General features: G+C 39.3%; 1 protein-coding gene across 1 annotated transcript; it reads left to right on the forward strand.

Annotated features, from left to right (window-relative positions):
* Positions 1-24,967, forward strand: psma3 (proteasome 20S subunit alpha 3). The gene is made up of 11 exons (XM_072568822.1): positions 1-154; positions 11,159-11,241; positions 11,680-11,803; positions 12,059-12,160; positions 15,111-15,184; positions 19,785-19,857; positions 20,516-20,581; positions 22,214-22,260; positions 23,678-23,745; positions 24,580-24,644; positions 24,724-24,967. Exons 1-11 carry the CDS (start codon positions 26-28, stop codon positions 24,766-24,768), a joined length of 876 nt encoding a protein of 291 aa, XP_072424923.1. The 5' UTR covers positions 1-25; the 3' UTR covers positions 24,769-24,967.
* Positions 24,968-25,165: the final 198 nt, after the last annotated feature.

Consider the following 25,165-nt stretch of genomic DNA (forward strand, 5'->3'; position numbering starts at 1 on the left):
CCCGCATGGACCGAGCTCACAATAGATGCTGCTGATTGGTGCAGTGGGTATACGGTTTGGTCCAATCAGAAGGCGTGTTATTGGAGAGGAAGACCGAGTGTGTGCTGCCGTTGCTGCTAAAGTCAGGTTCGGAATGAGCTCCATTGGTACCGGGGTGAGTAGGAAAAATCCTGTGGGTCCGTCTCTTATGTGGTTTAACCATGAGACGTGAGGAGGTGATTTCGGTCTGAGATGTATAATTGAGCGGGACCGGCTTTCGGTCTTCATCCCGAGTGAATTTGGGAGCTAGGCCGCGGGAGGTGGGGGGGCCGCGCCGGCAGCTGTGCTTGAAGGAACGCGGGAGGTATCTCCTTAACAGGAAGCTCGGCTCAGCGGGTTGGCTCGGCCTGGTGTCTTTCAGCGCCTTCATGGTGGCCTGGAGTGATCGGTGCTGAGTCACCGGGAGCCTCCATGGTCAAAACGAAAGTACTAGCGAGGGACGGGCTCGGTGACGGCTTTCATTTTCAAATTGGGATCACGGCAGCGGGTGGCTTCTTGCTGGTTCGCTGCTTTTCACGTTGAAAACATCTGCTGCACACAGGAAGATAACTAGGTTCTTTAACATTCACGAGTTTTCTCATGAATAGGTTGTCTATCAGGTCATCTTTGTAAGTTCTGCGTTATTTAACTCAGTTTGTTTTACAGTAAAGTACCAGATCGTTTAATAGTAGTTTCTATGTATTCAAGAGAGCTCTATTTATCAGTTTTCCACCCCCCCCCCCCCCCCCCAGTAGATTGTTCCATTGTATGGTGTTGGCCATCATCCAAAACCAACCAACAATAAAACGAAGAGCAGAATACTGTTGACGAAATCTGAAATTTAAAAAGACGCTGGGAATACTCAACTGTACCAAGATTTCAGACAGCATCTGTGGAGACAGAAACATTGTTAACGCTTCAGGTTTATGTTACGTGAACTCTCCACAGGTGCTGTCTGACATGAGCATGTTCTCATTTTAGTGTTTTTAAAAAAAGAAAAGCAAGATCAGGTGTTTGCTGAAATGGTGGCAGTTCGTTTGTTGAAAGACTTATGTTGGTTTGTGGTCATTTTATTTTATTGCTATAATCAGAGTCAACATAATTTTATGAAAGGGAGATCATATTTGACAAACTTGCCAGCATTCTTCAGGACAAGAGTTAAAAATCAAAACATCAGGTTATAGTCTACCAGGTTTATTTAGAAGTGCAAGCTTTAGGTGTTGTACTTTCCAGTAAACCTGTTGGATTATATACTGGATTAGTGGTGCTGGAAGAGCACAGCAGTTCAGGCAGCATCCAGCGAGCAGCGAAATCAACGTTTCGGGCAAAAGCCCTTCATCAGGAATAAAGCAGCTGATGAAGGGCTTTTGCCCGAAACGTTGATTTCGCTGCTCGCTGGATGCTGCCTGAACTGCTGTGCTCTTCCAGCACCACTAATCCAGTATTTGATTTTCAGCATCTGCAGTCATTGTTTTTACCCTGTTGGATTATAACCTGGTGTTGTGATTTTAACTGTGTCCACCCCAGTCCAACACTTGCATCTCCACATCAAGGATGTAACAAGCAGAGTTGATAAAATAGTACTGAGAGGTGCAGTATTTTTGGGTTTCTAGAAGGTGTTTTGATAAGGTGCCATATAAAATGATTATTGCACAAGGTGAGACGTCATGGTATTGCGGGTAACATATTTACATGGATTATGGATTGGTCGACACAAATTTGACAGAATCAGGAGTGGTTTCTGATGAAGGGCTTTTGCCTGAAATATTTTTTTCCTTTTCCCTGCTCCTCAGATGCTGCTTGACCTGTGCTTTTCCAGCACCGCTGTAATCTTGACTGTAATCTCCAGCATCTGCAGTATCCACTCATGCCTGGAATTGGGAGTGCCACAAGGATCAGTCCTTGTACTCAGTTATTTACCAACTATGGAAAGAATGTAAATGCATCTAGATTTACTGCTGATACAAAATTGGTGGGAGGGCCTGTTGTGGCAAGGATATAACTCTAAACCTATGCCCTCTAGTTCTGGACTCCCCCACCCCAGGAAAAGACTTTGTCTATTTATCCTATTCATGCCTTTCATGATTTTATAAACTTCTATAAGGTCACCCCACAGCCTCCGACAATCCAGGGAAAACAGCCTGTTCAATCTCTCCGTACAGCTCAAATCCTCCCAACGCTGGCAACGTCCTTGTAAATCTTTTCTGAACCCTTTCAAGTTCCATAATATCTTTCCAATAGGAAGGAGACCAAAATTGCACACAACATTCCAACAGTGGTCTAACCAATGGCCTCTAGAGCCGCAACATGACCTCCTAACTCCTGTGCTCAAAACTCTGACCAAGAAAAGATAGCATAACAAATGCCGCTTTCACTATCCTATCTGTTTGTGACGCCACTTTCAAGGAGCTATAAACCTGCACTCCAAGGTCTCTTTGTTCAGCAACACTCCTGAGAACCTTACCACTACGTGTATAAGTCCTGCTAAGATTTACTTTCCCAAAATGCAGCACCTCGCATTTATCTGAATTAAACTCCATCTGCCACTTCTCAGCCCATTGGTCCATCTGGTCAAGATCCTGTTGTAATTTGAGGTAACCCTCTTCGCTGTCCACTACACCTCCAATTTTGGTGTCATCTGCAAACTTGCTAACTGTACCTTTTATGCTCGCATCCGAATCATTTATGTAAATGACAAAAAGTAGAGGACCCAGCACCGATCCTTGTGGCACTCCACTGGTCACAGGCCTCCAGTCTGAAAAACAACCCTCCACCACCACCCTCTGTCTTCTACCTTTGAGCCAGTCTGTATCCAAATGGCTAGTTCTCCCTTTATTCCATGAGATCTAACCTTGCTAGTCAGTCTCCCATGGGGAACCTTGTCAAATGCCTTACTGAAGTCCATATGGATCACATCTACTGCTCTGCACTCATCAATCTTCTTTGTTACTTCAAAAAACTCAATCAAGTTTGTGCATCTAGATTTACTGCTGATACAAAATTGGTGGGAGGGCCTGTTGTGGCAAGGATATAACTCTAAACCTATGTCATGATTTCCCACGCATAAAGCCATGTTGACTATCCCTAATCAGTCCTTGCCTTTCCAAATAGATGTACATCCTGTCCCTCAGGATTCCCTCCAGCAGCTTGCTATAGTCTATAGTTCCCTGGCTTGTCTTTACCGCCCTTCTTAAACAGTAGCACCACATTTGCCAACCTCCAGTCTTCCAGCACCTCACCTTGAAGAATAAAACTTGACCATGATATTAGCGAGAATTCCCTTGCTCAAGTGAAATTGCTTTATTGAGCCATATGTTTGATGTGCCAAAGAACCTCACAGCCATTTAAATTCTTTTTTAATCAAACTGTTCAGATCTGTTGTGATAGACCTCTGGAACAGCTGGGACTTAACTCTAGGCCAGAAGGCTCAATTTCAGTACACTGTCATTGCACCACAAGAGCCCATCATTATGCCGAAATTGTCAGTCATTTTGCTTTCTCAAACTTGCCATATGAAAATATTGGAAATTGTCAGCAGGTCAAACACCTGTGGAGTGAAAGTGTTAACACTTAAAGTCACTGACATTTCAGAGCTGAGAAAAGATGGAAATGTCTTGCAGATATTTATTTTGATTTCCAGTGTCTACAGAACTTTAGTCATCTGTGATATTGGACAGGGATCTGGATGAACTTGCAATCTCTCTATTTTTCAAATAGTGTTATGGAACTTTTATGATCACCTGAGGGTTCTCCATCTTCAACCAGATGGTTCCATGCTAGAATTAACAATATAACAAAAACATTGCTGGTGATCAGATTTTTCTGTGGATAGTTGAGTAATTGCAGCAATGTTATAGCCTTATTGTGCTCTTCAGGCCAGATTTTTAAGTTATACACAATTAATTCTGAATGAAGGTATTATGTTTGAATTGAAAACTATTATTTATGGAATTGAGAGATTTACTGTGCTTCATTAATGACAGTTTACCCAGTGCTTGACTGGGTTTGGTAGAAGGCTTCAGACTCAATTCATGATCTCTGCTGAGTTAACTGTTTAGAGTAAAAAAAAACTGCAGATGCTAGACTCCAAAGTAAGAATCCAAGCAGGAGGCTAACTGTTTGACCAGGATAGGATTCCTGGATTTTAGTACCCCTCTGTTCAAACCTGATAATGCCTTAGTTTGAAAATTTATTATCCTTGTCATCAAATTCCTCCCTTGTCTTGGCCATAAGTATTTCTGAATCCTCTCTTGGTCCTATAGTCCCCAGGGCAGAATCCAGCAATTTTAGCTACTTGCCTATTCCTGAGTTGAAATTGCCCCTGAATTGGTGGGTGTGCCTAAGCCTGTTCAGTCCCTAAGCTCCAGACATTCCTCCTTACACACCTGATTCACTACCTGACACTGTTTAGAACTTAACTCCTTGAACAGGTGTTTCTTTTGTTGGGAAAACCTATACTTGAATAGTGTTAGGAACTGGCAAATTGTATTGTATAGCTAGGGCTATTGATGGGATGGGACATTGAACTAAACAGTGGGAAGGAGGGTGTGCCTGTGGGAATATTGAGAAAGGTAAAGGCAACTGCGTAGGCTAACGATAGGAGTGATTGTAACCATAGTGTGACAGAAAGAAAGTAAACGATCATTCATGGCATCAGCAAATAATACTGTGGAAGCTGGCTGATCCCATTGTGAATGGATGACCACATCTGCAGCAAGTGTTGGTTGCTGGAAGAACTCCGGATCAGAGTTGATGATCTGGAATCTGAGCTTCAAACACTGCGGCACATCCGGGAGGGGGAGAGTTACCTGGACGCTTTGTTTCAGGAGGCAGTCACACCTGGGAGATTAAGTAATTCACATTCAGTTAGTGATCAGAGACATCAGAGTGTGACTGTAAGTGAGGCAGGTAGGGGAAACCTGAGTTCAGGAGTGCAGGAGCCTCAGCCCTTGACCTTGTCCAACAGGTATGAGATTCTTGCTCCCTGTATGGATGAGGAAAAGGGCTCTGGACAGGATGAGCCAGCTGACCACGGCACCATGGTGCAGAAAGCCATTCAAGAGGGGGGAGCAAAAAGACAAGTAGTTGCTATAGGGGATTCTATAATTTGGGGGACAGATAGTATCCTTTGCAAGCCGGATCAGGAGTCTCGCATGGTGTGTTGCCTGCCCGGTGCCAGGGTGCGGGACATCTCCAACCGGCTTGAAAGAATATTGGAGCGGGAGGGGGAGGATCCAGTTGTTGTGGTCCACGTTGGGACTAACAGAGGCAAAGCTAGGATGGAGGACTTGTTTGGGGATTATCAAGCACTAGGAAGGAAATTGAAGTACAGGTCCTCAAGGGTCATAATCTCTGGATTACTGCCTAAGCTACATGCTAATTGACATAGGGATAAGAAAATTAGGGAAGTAAACACGAGGCTAAGGGATTGGTGTGGGAAAGAGGGATTCCACTTCATGGGGCATTGGCATCAGTTTTGGAACCGGGGGGATCTGTACCGTTGGGACGGTCTCCACCTGAACCGATCAGGTACCAATGTTCTAGCGAAGAGGATAAATAGGGTAGTCAGTAGGACTTTAAACTTCTGAGTTGGGGGGAAGGGAAAGTGAAAGCGACGGAGTATGGAGTTAAATGGAAAGATAAGCAGCAGGATAGCATGTGCGCAGGCGGATTTAAACTTGAGGCAGACTGGGAATGCAGCAAAAAGAAAGAATAACTTAGGACATCTTATGACTTCCAATATCTCTAATGATAAGAAAGTTAGCATTAAGGCACTTTACCTGAATGCTCGTAGCATTCATAACAAAGCAGATGAACTAATGGCACAGATCATCGTGAATGATTATGATGTGGTAGGCATCACAGAGACGTGGTTGCAGGGGGGGTCAGGATTGGCAGTTAAATATCCAAGGATTTTCAACTTATCAAAAAGACAGGGAGGCGGGTAGAGGGGGCAGGGTTGCCTTGTTAGTTAAGAACAAAATTAAATCTATGGCACTGAATGACATCGCGTCGGATGATGTGGAGTCTGTGTGGGTGGAGTTGAGGAACCACAAAGGCAAAAAAATCATAATGGGAGTTATGTACAGACCTCCTAACAGTGGTCAGGACCAGGGGCGCAACATGTACTGGGAAATAGAGAAGGCATGTCAGAAAGGCAAGGTCACGGTGATCATGGGAGACTTCAATATGCAGGTGGACTGGGTAAATAATGTTGCCAGTGGATCCAAAGAAAGGGAATTCATGGAATGCTTACAGGATGGCTTTTTGGAACAGCTTGTCATGGAGCCCACAAGGGAGCAGGCTATTCTGGACCTAGTGCTATACAATGAACCAGACTTTATAAAAAATCTTAAAGTAAGGGAACCCTTAGGAAGCAGCGATCATAATATGGTAGAGTTCAGTCTGCAGTTTGAAAGACAGAAGGCAAAATTGGATGTGATGGTGTTACAGTTAAATAAAGGTAATTATGAGGGCATGAGAGAGGAATTGACGAAAATAGACTGGAAGCAGAGCCTAGCAGGGAAGACAGTAGAGCAAAAATGGCAGGTGTTTGTGGGTATAATTGAGGACACTGTACAGAGGTTCATCCCCAAGAAGAGAAAGATTATCCGGGGAGGGATTCGACAGCCATGGCTGACAAAGGAAGTCAGGAAATGTGTTAAAGAAAAAGAGAGATCCTATAAAGTGGCTAAGAGCACTGGGAAATCAGATTGGGAGGGCTATGAAAACTAAACAGAGGATAACAAAGAGAGTAATAAGAAAGGAGAGGATCAAATATGAAGGTAGGCTAGCCAGTAATATTAGAAATGATAGTCAAAGTTTCTTTCAATACATAAGAAACAAACGACAGGCAAAAGTAGACATTGGGCCACTTCAAACTGATGCTGGAAGCCTAGTGATGAGAGATAAGGAAATAGCTGGAGAACTTAATAAGTACTTTGCGTCAGTCTTCACAGTGGAAGACTGGAGTAATATCCCAACAATTAAAGGGGGTCAGAGGGCTGAGTTGAGTATGGTTGCCATTACAAAAGAGAAAGTGCTAGAAAAGCTAAAAGGTCTTAAAATTGATAAATCTCCTGGCCCCAATGGGCTACATCCTAGAGTTCTGAGGGAGGTGGCTGAGGAAATAGTGGAGGCATTGGTTGAGATCTTTCAAAAGTCAGGGAAAGTCCTGGATGATTGGAAGATCGCTATTGTAACCCCCTTGTTCAAGAAAGGATCAAGACAAAAGATGGAAAATTATAGGCCAATTAGCCTAACCTCGGTTGTTGGTAAAATTCAAGAATCCATCATTAAGGATGAGGTTTCTAAATTCTTGGAAGAGCAGGGTCGGATTAGAACAAGTCAACATGGATTTAGTAAGGGGAGGTTGTGCCTGACAAACCTGTTGGAATTCTTTTGAAGAGGTGACAAGTAGGTTAGACCAGGGAAACCCAGTGAATGTGGTCTATCTAGATTTCCAAAAGGCCTTTGATAAGATGCCACACGGGAGGCTGCTGAGTAAGGTGAGGCCCCATGGTGTTCGAGGTGAGCTACTGGTATGGATTGAGGATTGGCTGTCTGACAGAAGGCAGTTGGGATAAAAGATTCTTTTTCAGAATGGCAGCCGGTGACAAGCGATGTCCCGCAGGGTTCAGTGTTGGGGCCGCAGTTGTTCATGTTATATATTAACGATCTGGATGAAGGGACTGGGGACATTCTAGCGAAGTTTGCCGATGATACGAAGTTAGGTGGACAGGCAGGTAGTACTGAGGAAGTGGGGAGGCTGCAGAAGGACCTAGTCAGTTTGGGAGAGTGGTCCAGGAAATGACAGATGGAATTCAATGTGAGCAAATGTGAGGTCTTGCACTTTGGAAAAAAGAATACAAGCATGGACTACTTTTCTAAACGGTGAGAAAATTCATAAAGCCAAAGTACAAAGGGATCTGGGAGTGCTAGTCGAGGATTCTGTAAAGGTAAACATGCAGGTTGAGTCCGTGATTAAGAAAGCCAATGCAATGTTGTCAATTATCTCAAGAGGGTTATAAAACTCTGGTTAGGCCCCATTTGGAGTACCGTGTCCAGTTTTGGTCCCCACACCTCAGGAAGGACATACTGGCACTGGAGCGTGTCCAGTGGAGATTCACGGATGATCCCTGGAATGGTAGGTCTAACATACAAGGAACAGCTGAGGATACTGGGATTGTATTCCTTGGAGTTTAGAAGATTAAGGGGAGATCTAATAGAAACTTACAAGATAATTATGGCTTGGAAATGGTGGGCGCTAGGAAATTGGTTCTGTTAGGCGAGGAGACTAGGACTCATGGACACAGCCTTAGAATTAGAGGGGGTAAATTCAGAACAGCAATGCGGAGACATATCTTCAGCCAGAGAGTGGTGGGCCTGTGGAATTCATTGCCACAGAGTGCAGTGGAGGCCAGGATGCTAAGTGTCTTCAAGGCAGAGATTGATAAATTCTTGATGTCACAAGGAATTAAGGGCTACGAGGAGAATGCGGGTAAGTGGGGTTGAAATGCCCATCAGCCGTGATTGAATGGCGGAGTGGACTCGATGGGCCGAATGGCCTTACTTCCACTCCTATGTCTTATGGTCTTAATACCAGAGTAGGGAGACTTAAAAATACAGGTAATCACTTATGCAGGGGAGCGGAGGGGTATGAGGAAAACTAGTGGCTGTCAGGTCCCCTCGACCTGTTGGTCCGTATCATCGGGTCTTAAAAGAAGTGTAATCTTCTGAAATTTTCTGTTTTTGGGGAACAGTCCCAGTGGATTGGAAATAATAATATTATCAAACAGTCAACAGTTTTGTGAAAGGGAATTTTGTCTGACACAAGTTCTTCAGGATATAACAAGCTTGGTGGATAAAGGGGACCCTGGGTATTTTGACTTTTGGAAATCCAAATACACTTTCTGATACGTTCTTATCGTGCCAAATAAAAGATTGCTATGTGTGGATTATTGTTAACGTATTAACATGACTGGCTCATTTACAGGGAACATAGCTGGAAATAAATGGGACATTTTCAAGTGGGGAAAACCTAATAGTGGGATGCTCTGTATTTCATTGTTGAAGTTACCATTACTTAGAATCTAAATTACTCACATGGATAACAGGACTGAATGTATTGTAGCTAATATTGCTAAAGAAATTGGGACCTTGTGACATAATTTTCCTATCCCTGGGACAGTGTTGAAATACATAAGATTTCTGGAGAATTTCTTCAAACACATCTGAGGGAGGCAGATAACTACTTCAAACATGTTTTAGGTGGACAGAGAAACATTGACTTCTCCACCTCCTAATGCTGCCTGGCTTCCTGTATTCTTCCAGCCTCCTGCTTGTCAACTTTAGGAAACTTGACAGAATAAATAATCAGAGTGTCTTTCCTCATGGGAGGATCTAGAACTATGGGGACAGAGTTTCAATATAAGAATCTTCTAATGTAAAATTAAAAGAATGTCTTCTGAGGGCCATTAATATTTAAAATTCACTCCCTCTTGAGAACAGAAGGTTGTCAATCTTGAATATATTGAACTATTGATAAAGAAATCAAATAATATGGAATGCATGGGGGATAAAGACAGGTAAGGAAGGTAGAATTAAAGTCACAATCAAATCAGCTGTAATTTTGTTAAGTGGTGGAGCAGACTCAAAAGGCCTATTTGGAATTCTTTTTTGGTATTACTTAAATTGTCTTCATAGTTCTGTGTACAGTTCATTATTTGAACATTGGTAATGCTGTTGTTTCACTATGCTCAAGGTTAAAGCTAAATGCAAGTAGTTCTTGAGGGATTGATCAGAGTTCTTCCTGCTGATTACTATCTATTAACTATTACATACATGTGTCGTTACGTGGTAAGCACAAAACCATGTCGAGTTTTAATTGTTTGATTTGAAGAGAAATATAGCACAAACTAAGGCATCAGTGTTTTGGGTTGTAGCATTTGAACATTTGTGGACAGAGTGAGGCTGTCCCAGGCTGCTAAATCTGCAAGAAACCTCTGCCTGAAGACATTTGGCTCAAACATTAAACTGAATTTGCAGCAAGAGACACTGACCCACTAAAAATTACTGGATTATTTATTGCAGAGTATACAGCTGAAAAAAGCAGGTGCAGGAATATGTATAGGAAAAATGTAGTAGAGCTCGAGAAGCAGAACCAACAAACATTGTTCCTAGCCAACAACAACAAACAGTATATTTGAAGATAAGGAGAAAGACTGTGGGAAGGACAACTGTAATGGTGGTCAAGGTTTATATGCTACCTTTGAGTGCATGTCCACCAGTCCTTTAAGATAACAGGACAGGCAGATAAAGCGATCGAGAATGCATATGGCATTCTTGTCTTTATTAGCCGAGGCACAGTATAAGAACAAAGAGACTACACTGGAACCATATAAAAAGTTGGTCAGGTCACATCTGGGGTATTATGAGTAGTTCTGGATTCCATGTTGATAGGAAGGGTGTATTTCCAGAAGAGATTTACCAGGATGTTGCCTAGATTGAAGAGTTTTAGTTCTGAAGACTGAGATTTGTTTTCCATGGAGCAGAGGTGCCAGTTGGGAGAAAGGTTTGGTGATTCAGATATATAAGATTGAGAGGCATAGACAGAAAATTATCCTCTTGGCGGAGGGATCAGTAATCATGGGCATAAATGTAAGGTAAGGGACAGGTTTTTCACTCACCAAGAAGGTGATCGAATTCTGGAACTCACTGCCTGTAGTAGATGCAGAAACCTCCTAACATTTAAGAAATATTTAGGTGTGCACTTGTGATCCTAAGGTATGCAAGGTGAAATGTTGGAAATAGGATTAGAAACGTTAGGTGAATTTGGACCAGCACAAAGTCAGTGTTGAAAGCCTTTTCTTGTGTTGTACGCCTCTGACTCCAGATGAGTGTGATGAAAAGGGAATATAAAGGTGTTGAGGCTTATGTGAAGTAGCTAGATTGAGAAGGGGCGAGTGTGGAGTATAAAAAGCAGCACAGTTGAGTTGGGCCAAATGGTCTTTCTGTGTTGTACTTTTGATGTAGACTTTTGTTTTGGATTTGGTGCCACCTGAAGTTACTTGTAAGGCTTATTTATAATTTTGGTTTAGCTTATGGCTGCATAATAATTTTGTTTGTTTTTAATTTCCAGTATGATTTGTCAGCCTCCACCTTCTCTCCTGATGGGCGAGTGTTCCAAGTTGAATATGCGATGAAAGCTGTAGAAAACAGTAGGTAAGGAATTCATCATTATTGCAGAAAAAAAATTATTGTAGAATATTTACATTTTTACAATCTTCAGTGAATTCATCTTGTGATTATTTCTGTGTTTTCTGGAGTAAAACTACACAGATATTGATTGTTCACATGAGAATCAATTGTGCATGCATCAACTCTAAATGTGACTTTGTCATTGTTGAATGTGTACTAAGTAATAGCAATAAATCTGAATTACTCACCATCCACCCATGCCTCTATCATAAATTTTGAAATGAATTAGTCTTATGTCTTTGATTTATAATTTCCACATTAAAAAATTGCTCTAATAAAGCAGAAACAGTTATAGACTGAGAATTCAACCCTCCTCTAAATTTATAAACGTTTGTGATCATAATACTTTATCCTTTCTCTTATTAAATTCAGTATTTATTTTGTTTCATTTTAATTTCACAGCACAGCTATTGGGATAAGATGTAAAGATGGAGTTGTGTTTGGAGTAGAGAAACTGGTCCTTTCTAAACTATATGAACAGGGCTCCAACAAACGCATATTTAACATTGATCGTCATGTAGGAATGGTAAGATTTTATAAACCACCTTCTCCCAAAAAGGCATTTTTGTTTTAATTTTAGCTCAAACTTTCTAGTAGCTCAAGAAAATTGTTGTTCACAGACCTAGTGTACAAAGATCTATTGTATAGGAAGAATAGATACTGAATAGATCATGTTAAAATGTGCAATCTTAGAACAGCGGTATACTTATGTATTTTGATTTCAATGTGGGCCTAATTTTTAATGGACATTAGAATAAGCAACTTTTGTTTCATTTCACAGGCAGTTGCAGGTCTTCTGGCAGATGCACGGTCTCTTACTGATATTGCAAGGGAAGAAGCTTCCAACTTTAGATCTAATTATGGATATGATATTCCATTAAGGGTATGAGATCTATTTAGCACTGTTTGTTTCAACATTAAATATTTGTAAGGGTGAATTGCACATCATAACAGCTAAAGCTGACTAACTATAGAACAAGATAAAAACAATGACTGCAGATGCTGGAAACCTGTTTTCTGCATAAACTCATCTTAAACTGCTCCGTGACTTTATTTTCTGCAATATCACACATCATCTCTATGATGGAACTATTTCACTGTTAATTCACTATCCCTGGGGCAAAACCCTTCTTAACAATACTGTGGATATACCCATACCACTTGGACTGTAGTAGTTAAAGGGACAGTTCGTCACCACTACCACCTGAAGAATAACTCAAAATGAGCAATTCGAGACAGACAATGAATGCCAGCCTAACTAGTGATGTTCATTTCTGATAAATGAACAAATAAAAAAAATCTTAATGATTTGAGCAGAACGGTGACACAGTGGTTAGCACTGCTGCCTCACAGCGCCAGAGACCTGGGTTCAATTCCCACCTCTGTGTGGAATTTGCACATTCTCCCCGTGTCTGCGTGGGTTTCCTCCCACAGTCCAAAGATGTGCAGGTTAGGTGAATTGGCATGCTAAATTGCCCATAGTGTTAGGTGCAGAGGTAAATGTAGGGGAATGGGTCTGGGTGGGTGCACTTTGGCGGGTCGGTGTGGACTTGTTGGGCCGAAGGGCCTGTTTCCACACTGTAAGTAATCTAAATCTAAATCTAAATGGATTGTCTATGGTTAGAATTTTGTCATTAAAGTAGGAGCAGAAAGGAAATGGACAAAAATAGGCATGATGCAAGTGAAATGAATTGGTTAATGTTAAGAATTCTCATCAACATTCCTTACAAGATGCGCAGCTGCCCAAGAGGTAGTTACTTCTGGTTTTCCCATGTGCTATTACACACAAACCTGGGAGGGCTACGCAGCAACTAGAGAATGTAGGTAGTAGATATGACAATTAGCCTTAACCTTTTAGTATTAGGCAAAGGAAAAAACTTGGAGGAAATGGGATGAGTTTAGAAGACTGAGGGGGGATCTGATTGAGACATATAAGATTATTAAAGGATTGTACACTCTGGAGGTAGGAAACATGTTTCTGCTGATGGGTGAATGCAGAACCAGAGGACACAGCTTAAAAATATGGGGTACACCATTTAGGACAGAGATGAGGAGAAACCTCTTCACCCAGAGAGTGGTGTCTGTTTGGAATGCTCTGCCCTAGAGGGCAGTGGAGGCCCAGTCTCTGGATTCATTTAAGAAAGAGTTGGATAGAGCTCTCAAGGATAGTGGAATCAAGGGTTATGGAGATAAGGCAGGAACAGGATACTGATTAAGGATGATCATCCATGTTCATATTGAATGATGGTGCAGGCTTGAAGGGCAGAATGGCCTACTCCTGCACCTATTGTCTAAAGGAACAGCTTTATTTAAAAGAGAGGTTCACCACTCATGATTGATATTCAGCAACTTCTGTTTAAAATGCATGTATCTGTCTGGTAAGTGCAAGAGTGGGCTATGCTACAGTGGTCTTTTGGACACATTTCCTACTGACATTATTCCAACTGATATTTTAAAGAAAGCAACTTTGGTGAAAAATAGTTCCCAATAACCACAGGACAGTGGAGTTGAGAGTTTGGGCTGGAGGTTGTAGATTACACTAACATGGTTATTTACTGATCATACATTATGATCTTACATTTTTATAACTGAAATTTACTAACCTGTAAGAATAGTTGATTATTTGGTAAATGGAAAAACCCTATGGAAAAATTGATGTACAGAAAGATCTGGTGTTCAGGTCCATTGTACCCTGAAGGTGGTAATGCAGGTTGATAGTGGTCAAGAAGGCATTCGGCATGCTTTCCTTCATCAGACGGGTATTGAGTACAAGAGTTGGCAAATCACGTTACAGTTGTACAGGACTTTGGTTCGGCCACATTTGGAATGCTGCATACAGTTCTGGTCACATTACCAGAAGGATGTGGATGCTTAGGAGAAGGTACAGAGGAGGTTCACCAGAATGTTGCCTGGTATGGAAGGTGCTAGCTATGAAAAGAGGTTGAGTAGATTAGGATTATTTTCATTAGAAAAACTGAGGTTGAGGGGTGGACCTGATTGAGGTCTACAAAGTCATGAAAGGTGGATAGCAAGAAGCTTTTTCCCAGAATGAGGAAACTCAATTACTAGGTGTCATGAGTTCAAGGTGAGGGGGGAGAAGTTTAAGGGAGATGTGCGTGGGAAGTTCTTTATGCAGAGGATGATGGGTGTTTGGAATGTGTTGCTAGTGGAGGTGGTAGAGGCAGGCATGCTAGCATCATTTTAAGATGTATCTGGACAGATACATGAATGGGCAGGGAGCAGAGGGATACAGATCCTTGGAAAATAGGCACAGGTTTAGAGGAAGGATTTGGATCGACGCAGGCTTAGGGGGCTGAAGGACCTGTTCTTGCGCTGTAATTTTGTTTGCTCTTGTTCTCTTCATTCCTTTTTTTTTATATTTTATTTGATAAAAACTTTACCAGTGGTTATGATATTTTTCTTGGGAAGTAAACACACCAAATAGATTGACAGAATCAAACTGATAAAGTATTCCAAAAAAATTTGAAGTTTTCTATTTGTTTCCTGAATTTCCTTCACCACCCACCCCATTTGAACAATAGTTTGTAAAAGTAGGAAAAAAGGCTGAAAGATGAAAAGCGCTACACTTAAACATCTGAAGCACCAATTACATATGCCCATTTATCCTGTAATTTAAGATTATAAGCAAGAAAATTTGTTATACATGGTACATTCACAAAGATTTTGCTAGTATTTAGAGGTTTATTATTAACTAACATTTTAAAATACATTTATATTTGATAGAAATAAGCTCTTTGGGAAAATATAGAATAGTAATGTAATGAAAAGTTGTCATGTGTTGTAAGTTTTAAATTTTTTTTTACCTTTTTTAGCATCTGGCAGACAGAGTAGCAATGTATGTCCACGCTTACACATTGTATAGTGCTGTGCGGCCATTTGGAAGCAGGTAATTTTACAATAAAATTATTACTAAATGGTGTTCTGAAGACTTGTATGTTTGCAGTTACTGTAAGGTGTGGGTGAGAAGAATGCAAATGAAGAGCTTGAAGATTGTGTGGAATTATAATCTCCTGTTGATGATCAGTGAAATGTGCAAGCCATTGACCTCTTATTCTATGCCAAATATTTTGAATTGCTTACATAAAATGAACTGGTAGCGAGAGTAAATCATTTGGCCTTGAGCCTGCTTTGCATTTTGATAAGGTTGCGATCTCAAGTCGTCTTTTCTGACTTCCTTGTCAATTAAGAACCTGTCTAACTCAGTGCTAAAAATATCTAATGATCCTGCCTTCACTGCTATCTAGGAAGAGAAAGCTTTTGAGGGAATTTTTTTTTTCTTATCTCTATCATAAATGTGAGCTGTCTTATTTTTAAAGTTTGTCCCCTGGTTCTAATCTCTCTATTGGAGGAACATATTCTCAGCATTCACCCCATCAAGTTCCTTCAGGGTTGTCGTATCTCACAAGAAGATCCCCATTCATTCATCCAAACTCCAGTGATACAAACCCAATATATCCAGTCTTTTCCCATAAAAATGTGTGACGATGCTGCCCTTTTAACAAGGTTATGTTGTCCTTATTTTTTTTCCGAGGGGTCGTAAAGACACAGGTTGTAGTTTGGATGGGATTTAGGGCCAATTTGATTATAGCTAACAGCTGCTGCCTCCGGTAAAAGGCTTTCAAGTTTAAAAGAACTTGTACAATAAAAGGGGAGTGACCAGTTCTCCCAGCTCAGCTTTACTCTGGTTTGGTTTGGTTTGGTTTTAGCAAACAGTCAGTTTTTTGAGGCTACTGGTCAAAGAAACCGTTCCATGTTGATCCTCCCTCTCTGACATGTCTCCTGTAAGGACTTGTGTTTGATTTTTACCTTTTCTGCCAAGGAGTTGTTTATGGGGTATTGCAAGTAATTGGAACAATATCATTAAATTGTGATAGAGTTGATATGGGTTTTCAAATAGTTGTTATTCTAAATTTGTTTTTTATTGTTCACGTGTAAAGTAAGTTGTTTAAAAGAGTGGTTTTAACCAGCTCCATCACTCCTGGAATATCCACATTCCACCTGATTAAAACAATTAAAAGGTTAGGGTGTGGCTACTTTCTTGAAATTAGATTAGATTACTTACAATGTTTTGAGGGGGTCTGGCCTGGTCCATAACAACAGCCATTTCAATAAAAGACTCAGTTGAGTGAATCTGCTCTGAACTGGTTGTAATGTAATTATGTCCTCTCTTAAGGAGACCAGAATTGTACATGGTATTCCAAGTGTGGTCTCACCAACAGCCTGTACAACTGTGGCAAAATGTCCCTACTTTATATTTAATCCCCTTTTACTTAAAGATGTTCTTTTCGTTTGCCTTCCTAATAACTCGCTTCAGCTCCATACCAAACTTATGTATCCAACAACCAGATCTCATATTCACTTCATTTAGATAATTTGCTGCACATTTAGTCTTCCTGCCAAGTTGGATAAGTTCACTTTTCCAATTATATGCTTTTTTCTTTGCCAAGTTTTCCTCCACTTGCATTTCCACATCCCTTTGCAGGTGCTTTTAGCGCTTTACCCACCTACAGCCATACTGACCCAGGTTTCCTGATGACCAGTCATTATCCCAGTATAAGTAGCAATTGTGCATGGGAATCCTGCAGTATGCTCATTGCAGCAGACTCTGACAGAATTAACTACAAAACAGCAGGTTCTTTTGGGCAATTCCCTATTCCTAGAACTGTTCAAAATCAGGGTTGTGAGGGTTCTGATGAAACTAGACTAATAGTTTAACTTTTCCTGAGTAAATATTAAATGCACAGTCCTGACCTTGTATTTGGTTCATACACTACCACGCTCACCTCCCCCAGAATACCTGTGATCCCCAATCTGTCACTCTACACCATAAGATTTCTTTCTCTAGCTAGCTTTCTTTCATATACTAACATCACTCTCGTTTTTATAATTCTGTGTAATGTTGTGACCTACTCTGATTTGTAATGTTTTCTTTAAAAAGTGACTGATTTGCACATTTTATTATGATCACTGCTACATAGGGGCATTTTTATTATCTTGTGACTAATTAATTGTATTTGCACATTTACCAGGCCGAGAATAGACTGTTCTGGTTCTAGAACAAGCTGCTCAAAGAAATTGTTCCAAAAACACAATGAGCTCTCCTACCATTGACATTTCATCCAATTATATATAAATTAAAATCACCCACTATTGCTATACCTTTATTATAAACCCTCCCTGTTCCTTCCACTGTACCCCCTTCAGTTAGTTGCTGTTGGGCTTCTATTAATCACTCCCACAAGTGACTCTACTAACTTTACTCTAACTTTACTATTTCTTATTTGTACTCCAACTCTACTTTTGTTATTTAAAACAATGGCCATCTGTCATTACTTTTTAATAATGTTATCCTTAATTAACACAGCTACTTCACCATCTTTTTCTGAGTTTTCTGCCTTTCCAAAATGTCAAGTACCCTTGAGAATGCAGGTCCTAATCTTGGTCACTGTGCAACTATGTCTTTGTAATGGCTCAGGTCATACGTATCTGTTTCTATTTGAGTTGATAATCCATCTGTTGTCATGAATATTACATTTTCATATAAAATCTTTGCTTCTATCCATTTTATTAATCTCACAAACTCTGGCCTTTTCTTATGCTCTGTCTCTTTCTGGCAAATTCTGAGTATTATTACCATTATTGCTATCTTTATCTCTTGCATTGTCCTTTCCCTTTCAATTTATCACATTGTCCCTTGTGTGATCCCTGTCTTGACTATTTAGTTTAAAGTCCTGTCTGATGCCTAGTTATACAACATGCCAGAACACTGGTCCTAGCATGGTTCATGTAAACCTTTCCAAAAGATACAACTCCCATTTTCCCCAGTATTGAATCAAAAACTATTTCTCCTCTCCAACCTTACAGCCTTGCATTAAACTCCCTAATCTTATTTGCCCTAACCCAATCTGCTAAGCTCATGTGTAATAATCTAGAATTTTGATGTTTCCTTTTTAAATTTAGCCCTCAGTTGCTCCTGTTCCTAAACAGGACCTCTTTCCTGGTCAGAGTTATACAGTACAGAAACCGACCCTTCAGTCCAACTCATCCCCACTAACCAGATATCCTAAAGTCATCTAGTCTGATTTGCCAGCATTTGGTCCATATTCCTCCAAATACTTTCTATTCATGTACACGTTCTGGATGGCTTTTTAAAATATTCTAATTGTACCCACCATCATCTCTGGCAGCTCGTACTATACACGCACCACTCTCTGCGTTGAACAAGTTTCCCCTCTGGTCCCCTATTGATTATTTCCCTTCTCACTTAAGCATGAAGTTGATTCCAACATGGATCAAAACAAATTCGTAGATCCTCTTCCTCCTACTACAGGTTCTTTGCCAACCCCGTGCAGGTATTCCAAACCCATGCATGCAGTCTTCTCAACTGTCACTCTTGTCTACAGAGAACTGTCTGTGCCCCTGACCATTGAATCACTTCCGATATCATAGTGCTATGCTCTATTTGATCACCTGCTCTGCAGTCACCATTCTTATCAATATAAGATGGAAGAACCTCCAATTCTATTGAATGATTGTAGACACGAAGGCTAATATGCTTCTACTTTCTCCATCTCCATAATTGCCTCATCTCGTCACACCCTGCCATCTCTGTCTGTGGACCAAATCAGAAGATTCTTGTGTAAAGTATGCAATTGCCTCATGGAACAAATTGTCCAAGTCGCTTTATCCCAAAGTCAGATTCCAGCTGATGAATTTTGAACAGAAGTTCTTCAAAGCATTCCCAAGAAAAATTTTTAATGCCTATGGGTTGGTGTTGATGGACTTCCATGTACTGTATCTGAGACATGTCACCTTCCTAAACCATCTTTGCAACTTAATAAATTTCTTGATTTAATGGTTAATATTTCTAGAGTTAAAGTGTGGTGCTGGAAAAGCACAGCATGTCAGACAGCATCTGAGGAGCAGCAGAGTTGATGTTTCGGGCATAAGCCCTTCATCAGGAATGTGGGAGGGAAAGTGGCTGAGAGATAAATGGGGCGGGGGCAGAAGGTAGCTAGGAAGTGGATAAGCAGATGCAGGTAGGAGGTGATTGTAATTGGACAGTAGGAAGGGCAAACTTCTAGACCTGCCAGTACTTATATTTTTACTTCAAATAACTTCCTGCTTAATTGAAATTCCGTAGTTTAGATCAAATAAATATGAAAAACTTCCCAACCTGTCACTTGTCTGCATCCCTATGAGGGCATTTCACTTTTTTTTTTCTTTTTGACCATGGGCCATGAACTGCAGCTTTCGCAATCTGTACTATTTATACTTGCTGCTTTCGCTGTCTCCACACTTTTAACGCCCGTTCTTTTTTCGTACTGCCATATTTGAACCTCTTGTGCTTTCCATGCTGTTTTGCATCTCCTTTGCTCTCTCAAAGTAACTTTACCCGTATTGTTTATACCCATTGTTTATGGGTATGTTTATTCCAAATCGAAATCTGTATTGCAAATTTGTTTAGAAATTTCATTTCTTCTTAGCTTTATTATGGGATCTTATGATCAGGATGATGGAGCTCAGATGTACATGATTGACCCTTCAGGAGTGTCCCACGTAAGTACTTGTCCACAAACATGATGCCTGGCTGACTTTTACTGTAACTTACTATGTGCAGACTACAAGTAGTTTTACAACAATGTAGTAAAGACTAACTAAACATCCATCAAGTTAACACCTTATTATGGGAGGAATTTAAAAATATTTCTATTAATTTTAATCTTATAATTTATTACTTCTGATTTGTGTTCAGTATTGAAAATCTTAAACCTGGGGTAATTCTGTTACATCAAACTTGGGTGAAATTTGGCTTCCTCCTTCACCTCACTTTATTCAAGTTTTGTTGGATCCCGACACCAAATTTACATTGCAGATTTAACAATAGTATGGCAAAAGTTGAAGTGGTGCCATAATTGCACTGTAAATGCACTTGTATTTAAACATTCAGTTTGCTTCATCACAGAAATTTGTGCATACCCATCTGAACTCTAATAGCTCAGTTGAGGTGTCAGCAGCTTGGATGTTTGTAAGAACAGTGATATGTATCCGTTGTAATCTCTGCCTTGCAAGATAAGTTGTCTCTCCTAAGCTGCTAGAAGAGACTTCTTTGGTCTTGGAAAAACTATTTACTATGTCTAACTTCTGGTTAATGACATTTTATTTATCTGCATTTATACTAGAATTTTTGTGGTTAGAATGTTGTTTATATTGGTAGGGTTACTGGGGATGTGCAATTGGAAAAGCTAAAGAAGCTGCAAAAACAGAGATTGAGAAGCTGCAGGTAAGCTATAAAATTTGAAACAGTTTCATTTCCTTACATTACATCTAAGCGGTATGATAACAAAGTAGTGAAGTTTTGGGTTAGATTGCTCAACTGTCAGATTAAAGGAAGATATTTGTTTGGATTCTGATGTTTGGTCTTGAGTGCTGCAACTTTACAGTGTTAAAAATATAATATGCTGATTTAATAGATCAAATCTTTTGGTATTAATTAGCAAACTGAAACAACTTGTATTAACAAAAATATGCAATGCAGCTGATTTGGGCTTAACAAAAAAATGTTTATTATGCAAAAGTGAAGATAAAACAGAATAACCCAAACTATTTACACGTAACAACTTTTAAAGATTTAGAAACACCTGGTAAAATACAAACCAGTTTATCCCAAAAGCATTCCTTTATCCTGATGTGTAGGGCTTAATTTCAAGCGTGGTCTCAATTCCCCATCTTGAGAACAAGCTTCAAATTCATATCTTCAGGGTTGTAACAAAACACTTCTGGTCTAGAACCTTCAAACAAAACTGTTTACACTGAGATAACCCATTTCTTCACCATTCTAAACCATCTCCCTTTTGTCATGGGCAACTGTTTTATATATCCAGTTTCAGCCAAGACTTATTTTCAAGGTAGAGGGTGTGAAAAAATGATCTCCTATCTTCTATACTGAAAGCTTAATGCACAACTGTTTGCTCAAAATCTTTCAATGCAAACACGTTTTCATTAGTCTTCAAGACTAATGAAAGACACTCTTGTCTTTTAAAAAAAAAACCCACAGAAAATTCAAGCTAATCATTAAACCCCTCCATGAACAGAGACCGAATCCACAAGCCACTTTTTAAAGTGCAAATATTAAAATACAGAAATCGCAATCCTTATTTTTTAGTTTTGCGAAAGCCATTGCATAACGCATGTGTTAAAAGGCATCTCTGAAATAAATGCAAGAAACTTGTTATAGGAATGTGAAGACACTCTTTGCAACTCATCTGCACAAAGGTTAATTGCAAACAAAAGTCTTAATATGGTATTGGGGACATTATCAGCCACATAACATGAAAATGTTTCATTTAAAATTTCTTTCATGATGTTCATTCATTGTTATATATTTATCAATGACAATGGCTTGTCATTGAGAGAAACTGTATTTTAGGCTGTCTGTCCTTTTGAGGCCACAATATTTAATTACAGTAGTAAGTGGCCCACATTTAATTGAAGTTTAGTCGATTAGAAATTGTTTTTGGTTTTTAAATACTGAGAAAGCTCATGTAGTCTTTTAAAACTATTTTGAGACTGCTATTCAGGGAATAGATATCCAAATACATAACCTTTTATTTATCATTTTTCTGTCAACTTTGCTACAAATTTTGATAATGAAATTTAAACTATATTGTATGTCTTTATAATTCTCCCTCAACAGTTGAGGTACTCAAGTGTGCCAGCTTTAAGTGTGGACACAAATGTTTGTTCCTGTTAAGAATTCTTAATCAATTTATGACTTCAAAATTATATCTCTTGAATCCTGGTCCAATTGTTCTTTTGATCTTTAACTCCATTTCAAGATAAGGCACTCTCATATGGGCATTGAATCAACTAGTGTATACTGAAGATTCACTATCTCCCCTTAACTACTTTACAGATGAAAGACATGACTTGCAGAGAAGTGGTTAAAGAAGTTGCAAAAATGTAAGTTTATAATTGCTCAAAATTGGTTAGCAAAGAATTCTAACTATTTAAGATTTCTTTTAGCAAAACAGTCTTGATGTTTTCGGACCAAATAAGTGACAAATTTACTTGCTGCGAAGGATTTTTTTCTTCATTTCTCTTTCCCATCCCTGTCAGCATGACTTCAAATGTGTTTTTTTAAAACTCATTAGGCCAGCTCAGCTTAAGGGAGTGTGCAACTTTTGCAGAATGTCAAGACTCCTGGTGAACTGGGGAATTGTTCCAAATTTACCTTGGGGGTGTACTGCAGAAAATCATTCAAGAATTCTTGGTCATGGGAATGACGGTGGGGAGTGAAAATTTGGTATGAGTGGCATGTTCTGGGTTTGAAATACTATCATAAAAATATATATTTGTTTTTGTATGAGGGGGTGTTTGTTTCTTTTGCTAACTTTATTCCTGATAGAGGAGCAATATAAATATTGTACAGGGTATGATGTGGTAAGAGAAACATGTGATTTTAGAAACAGTGGCTCACAGTTAAAGTAATCTGAGCTGTTACCTTTAAAAGATATTTATGTGAAAGGTGTTTGTAAAGAGACAAAACATATTAGAGGAATAGGACATTTTGTCGCTTCAAGCTTGTCCCAGTATTCCTTAAGATCATGACTGATCTGCTGCAGGCCTCACTTTTTTTTCTGTCAGCTCCTTATTAGCCCCCGGTACTTTAAAAGAATTGGTAAAAATTTTTAAAAATAATTTTGATGAACTAGCCTCCACAACTCTTGGATAGAGAATTCCAAGCATTGACTACCCTCTAGTGGAAGAAATACCTTGACATCTGTTTTTAAATGTGTATTCAAGTATAAGAGGTCAGAAAGTGAAAGAGTGAATGATATTACCTACACAGCCACAGAATATTACCTGATTTTTTTTTCTCCCAAAATGTATAAAATTTGAGCAGCCCCAGCTTGATGTAGACTGAGGCAATTAACAATTGCATGCTAATCAATGACAGTCTTGACAGTTAATAGAATTAAGGTAAAAATGATTATTTGCAAACGTTATTACTCTGTTGTGCCACTAGATGGGGCAGTTACTAATGTTTAGAAATGTCAATCAATGGTGCGTAACTTGTGGCTTAGGAAGTGTCTCCATCCCACTTAGGAGAGAGTTAAAGGAAATTCTGTTGTTACTGTATTCTGCAAATACTGCATTCCTACAAAAAGTTTATTACTTTTTGTAAATAAGTCAATTGGCCAGGAGTGAAGACTCATTTATACCTTCAGTTGCTTCAGACTTGTGGTTGACCTCCAAACTTTTTATTAACTTCGTCACATCCTTCTGTAGTTAGAGTTCACTGTGCTGCTCTCTTTAATAATGTGTTTAAACTTTTGCAATTTAAAAAAAAATAAATTACCCTTTGTTTAATCTTCAGAATCTACATCGTCCATGATGAAGTTAAGGATAAATCCTTCGAGTTGGAGTTAAGCTGGGTTGGAGAAAGTAATGTCTTTTCTTTCTAGAACAAAGTTGTGTATAGTGGTATTTTGATAACTTATTAATAACTTTGACTGCTCAATTTAAAATTGCTCGTGTTGGGGGGAGGAGAAGTAATATTTCTTTTGACTTCTGTATATTTCAGGGTTTTTATCTAGTGACAGGGAAGGAATGGTGATTTAGTCACAGATGTTTGGTGTGGAGGTAAACGTGGAGGTGGTGTTCCCATGCACCTGCTGCCCTTGATCGGGACAGTAAAGTTCATGTGTTAGAAAATTTAAAGTAGTAATATTACCGTAAAGGCCTTTTTACTATCCCAGATTTGCTTTGAATCAGGATTTTAATTTTGTGATCAAAAACCAAGTTAAGGATAACTTCCAATCAACTGAAGCTGCAAAGCAACTGAACACTATAGCAACTTCTGGACTCAATCCAGAGTTCAACTATTTTAGACTGTAAACTTTCTATGCACTATGTATGTTTATATTTTGCCATTTGTATTTCCCTAGTTGACTTTTTTTGTTTCTTTACATATCCAGCAATTCCTTGCTTTGGCTTGATGCAATATCTTTCTTCTTCTTCTTCTGTCCCTCCACCTTATTACAATCCTTTCTTTTTATTCTAATCATCCCGACCTGTTTGTTCAAAGCCTGTTAAATTCACTTTCCTCTTTTGATAAAGGGTCACAGTAGAATTTGTTTTTATTCCTTATTAAACTTGAATGATGCAAGTTATGTATACTTAGTGATAGACATCCAGATAATTGTGGAGTGTGGATGGAGGATTGGAATGTAGACTTTCTTTTCAGTACTTTTGTAATTTTAACCATTTTCTTTGCAGTTACAAAAGGCAGACATGAGCTTGTACCTAAAGTTATTAAAGAGGAAGCAGAAAAATATGCCAAAGTAAGTTGAAAAACTTGTAATTTCCATAATGTAGCTTTTCTTATAATACATTCCCCTCATCACTTGTTTTCTTCTGTAGGAATCGCTTGAGGAAGATGATGAATCTGATGAAGACAACATGTAATTAGTTTCTTTTAAAATATACATTACTGAGTGCATTTCCCTTGTATTTTTAAAACAAATGATAGTATCAAGTTAACTTGTTTTCTAATGTGTGTAAATTTGAACTTTACAAAATACTTGTAAAAATGGATCTGAAGGCAACTCAATATGCCGATATCAGTGACCAAAATAAAAACTTTACCTGTTATAATATTCAAAAATATTTTATTCCACTGTTTTTAAGTTATGGAACTGTGTGTTAATTGTGGAGAAAGTATGGAATGCAAGTGATGGAGATCAAAGTCAAAAAGAGTGGTGCTGTAAAAGCACAGCTGGTCAGGCTGCATCCAAGGAACAGGAGAGTTGACGTTTTGAGCAGAAGCTCTCTTTCAGGAATGTTAATTAAGGCCAACCTCAAT

Source organism: Chiloscyllium punctatum, chromosome 4 (assembly GCF_047496795.1).
Source record: "Chiloscyllium punctatum isolate Juve2018m chromosome 4, sChiPun1.3, whole genome shotgun sequence".
Classification (NCBI taxonomy): domain Eukaryota; kingdom Metazoa; phylum Chordata; class Chondrichthyes; order Orectolobiformes; family Hemiscylliidae; genus Chiloscyllium; species Chiloscyllium punctatum.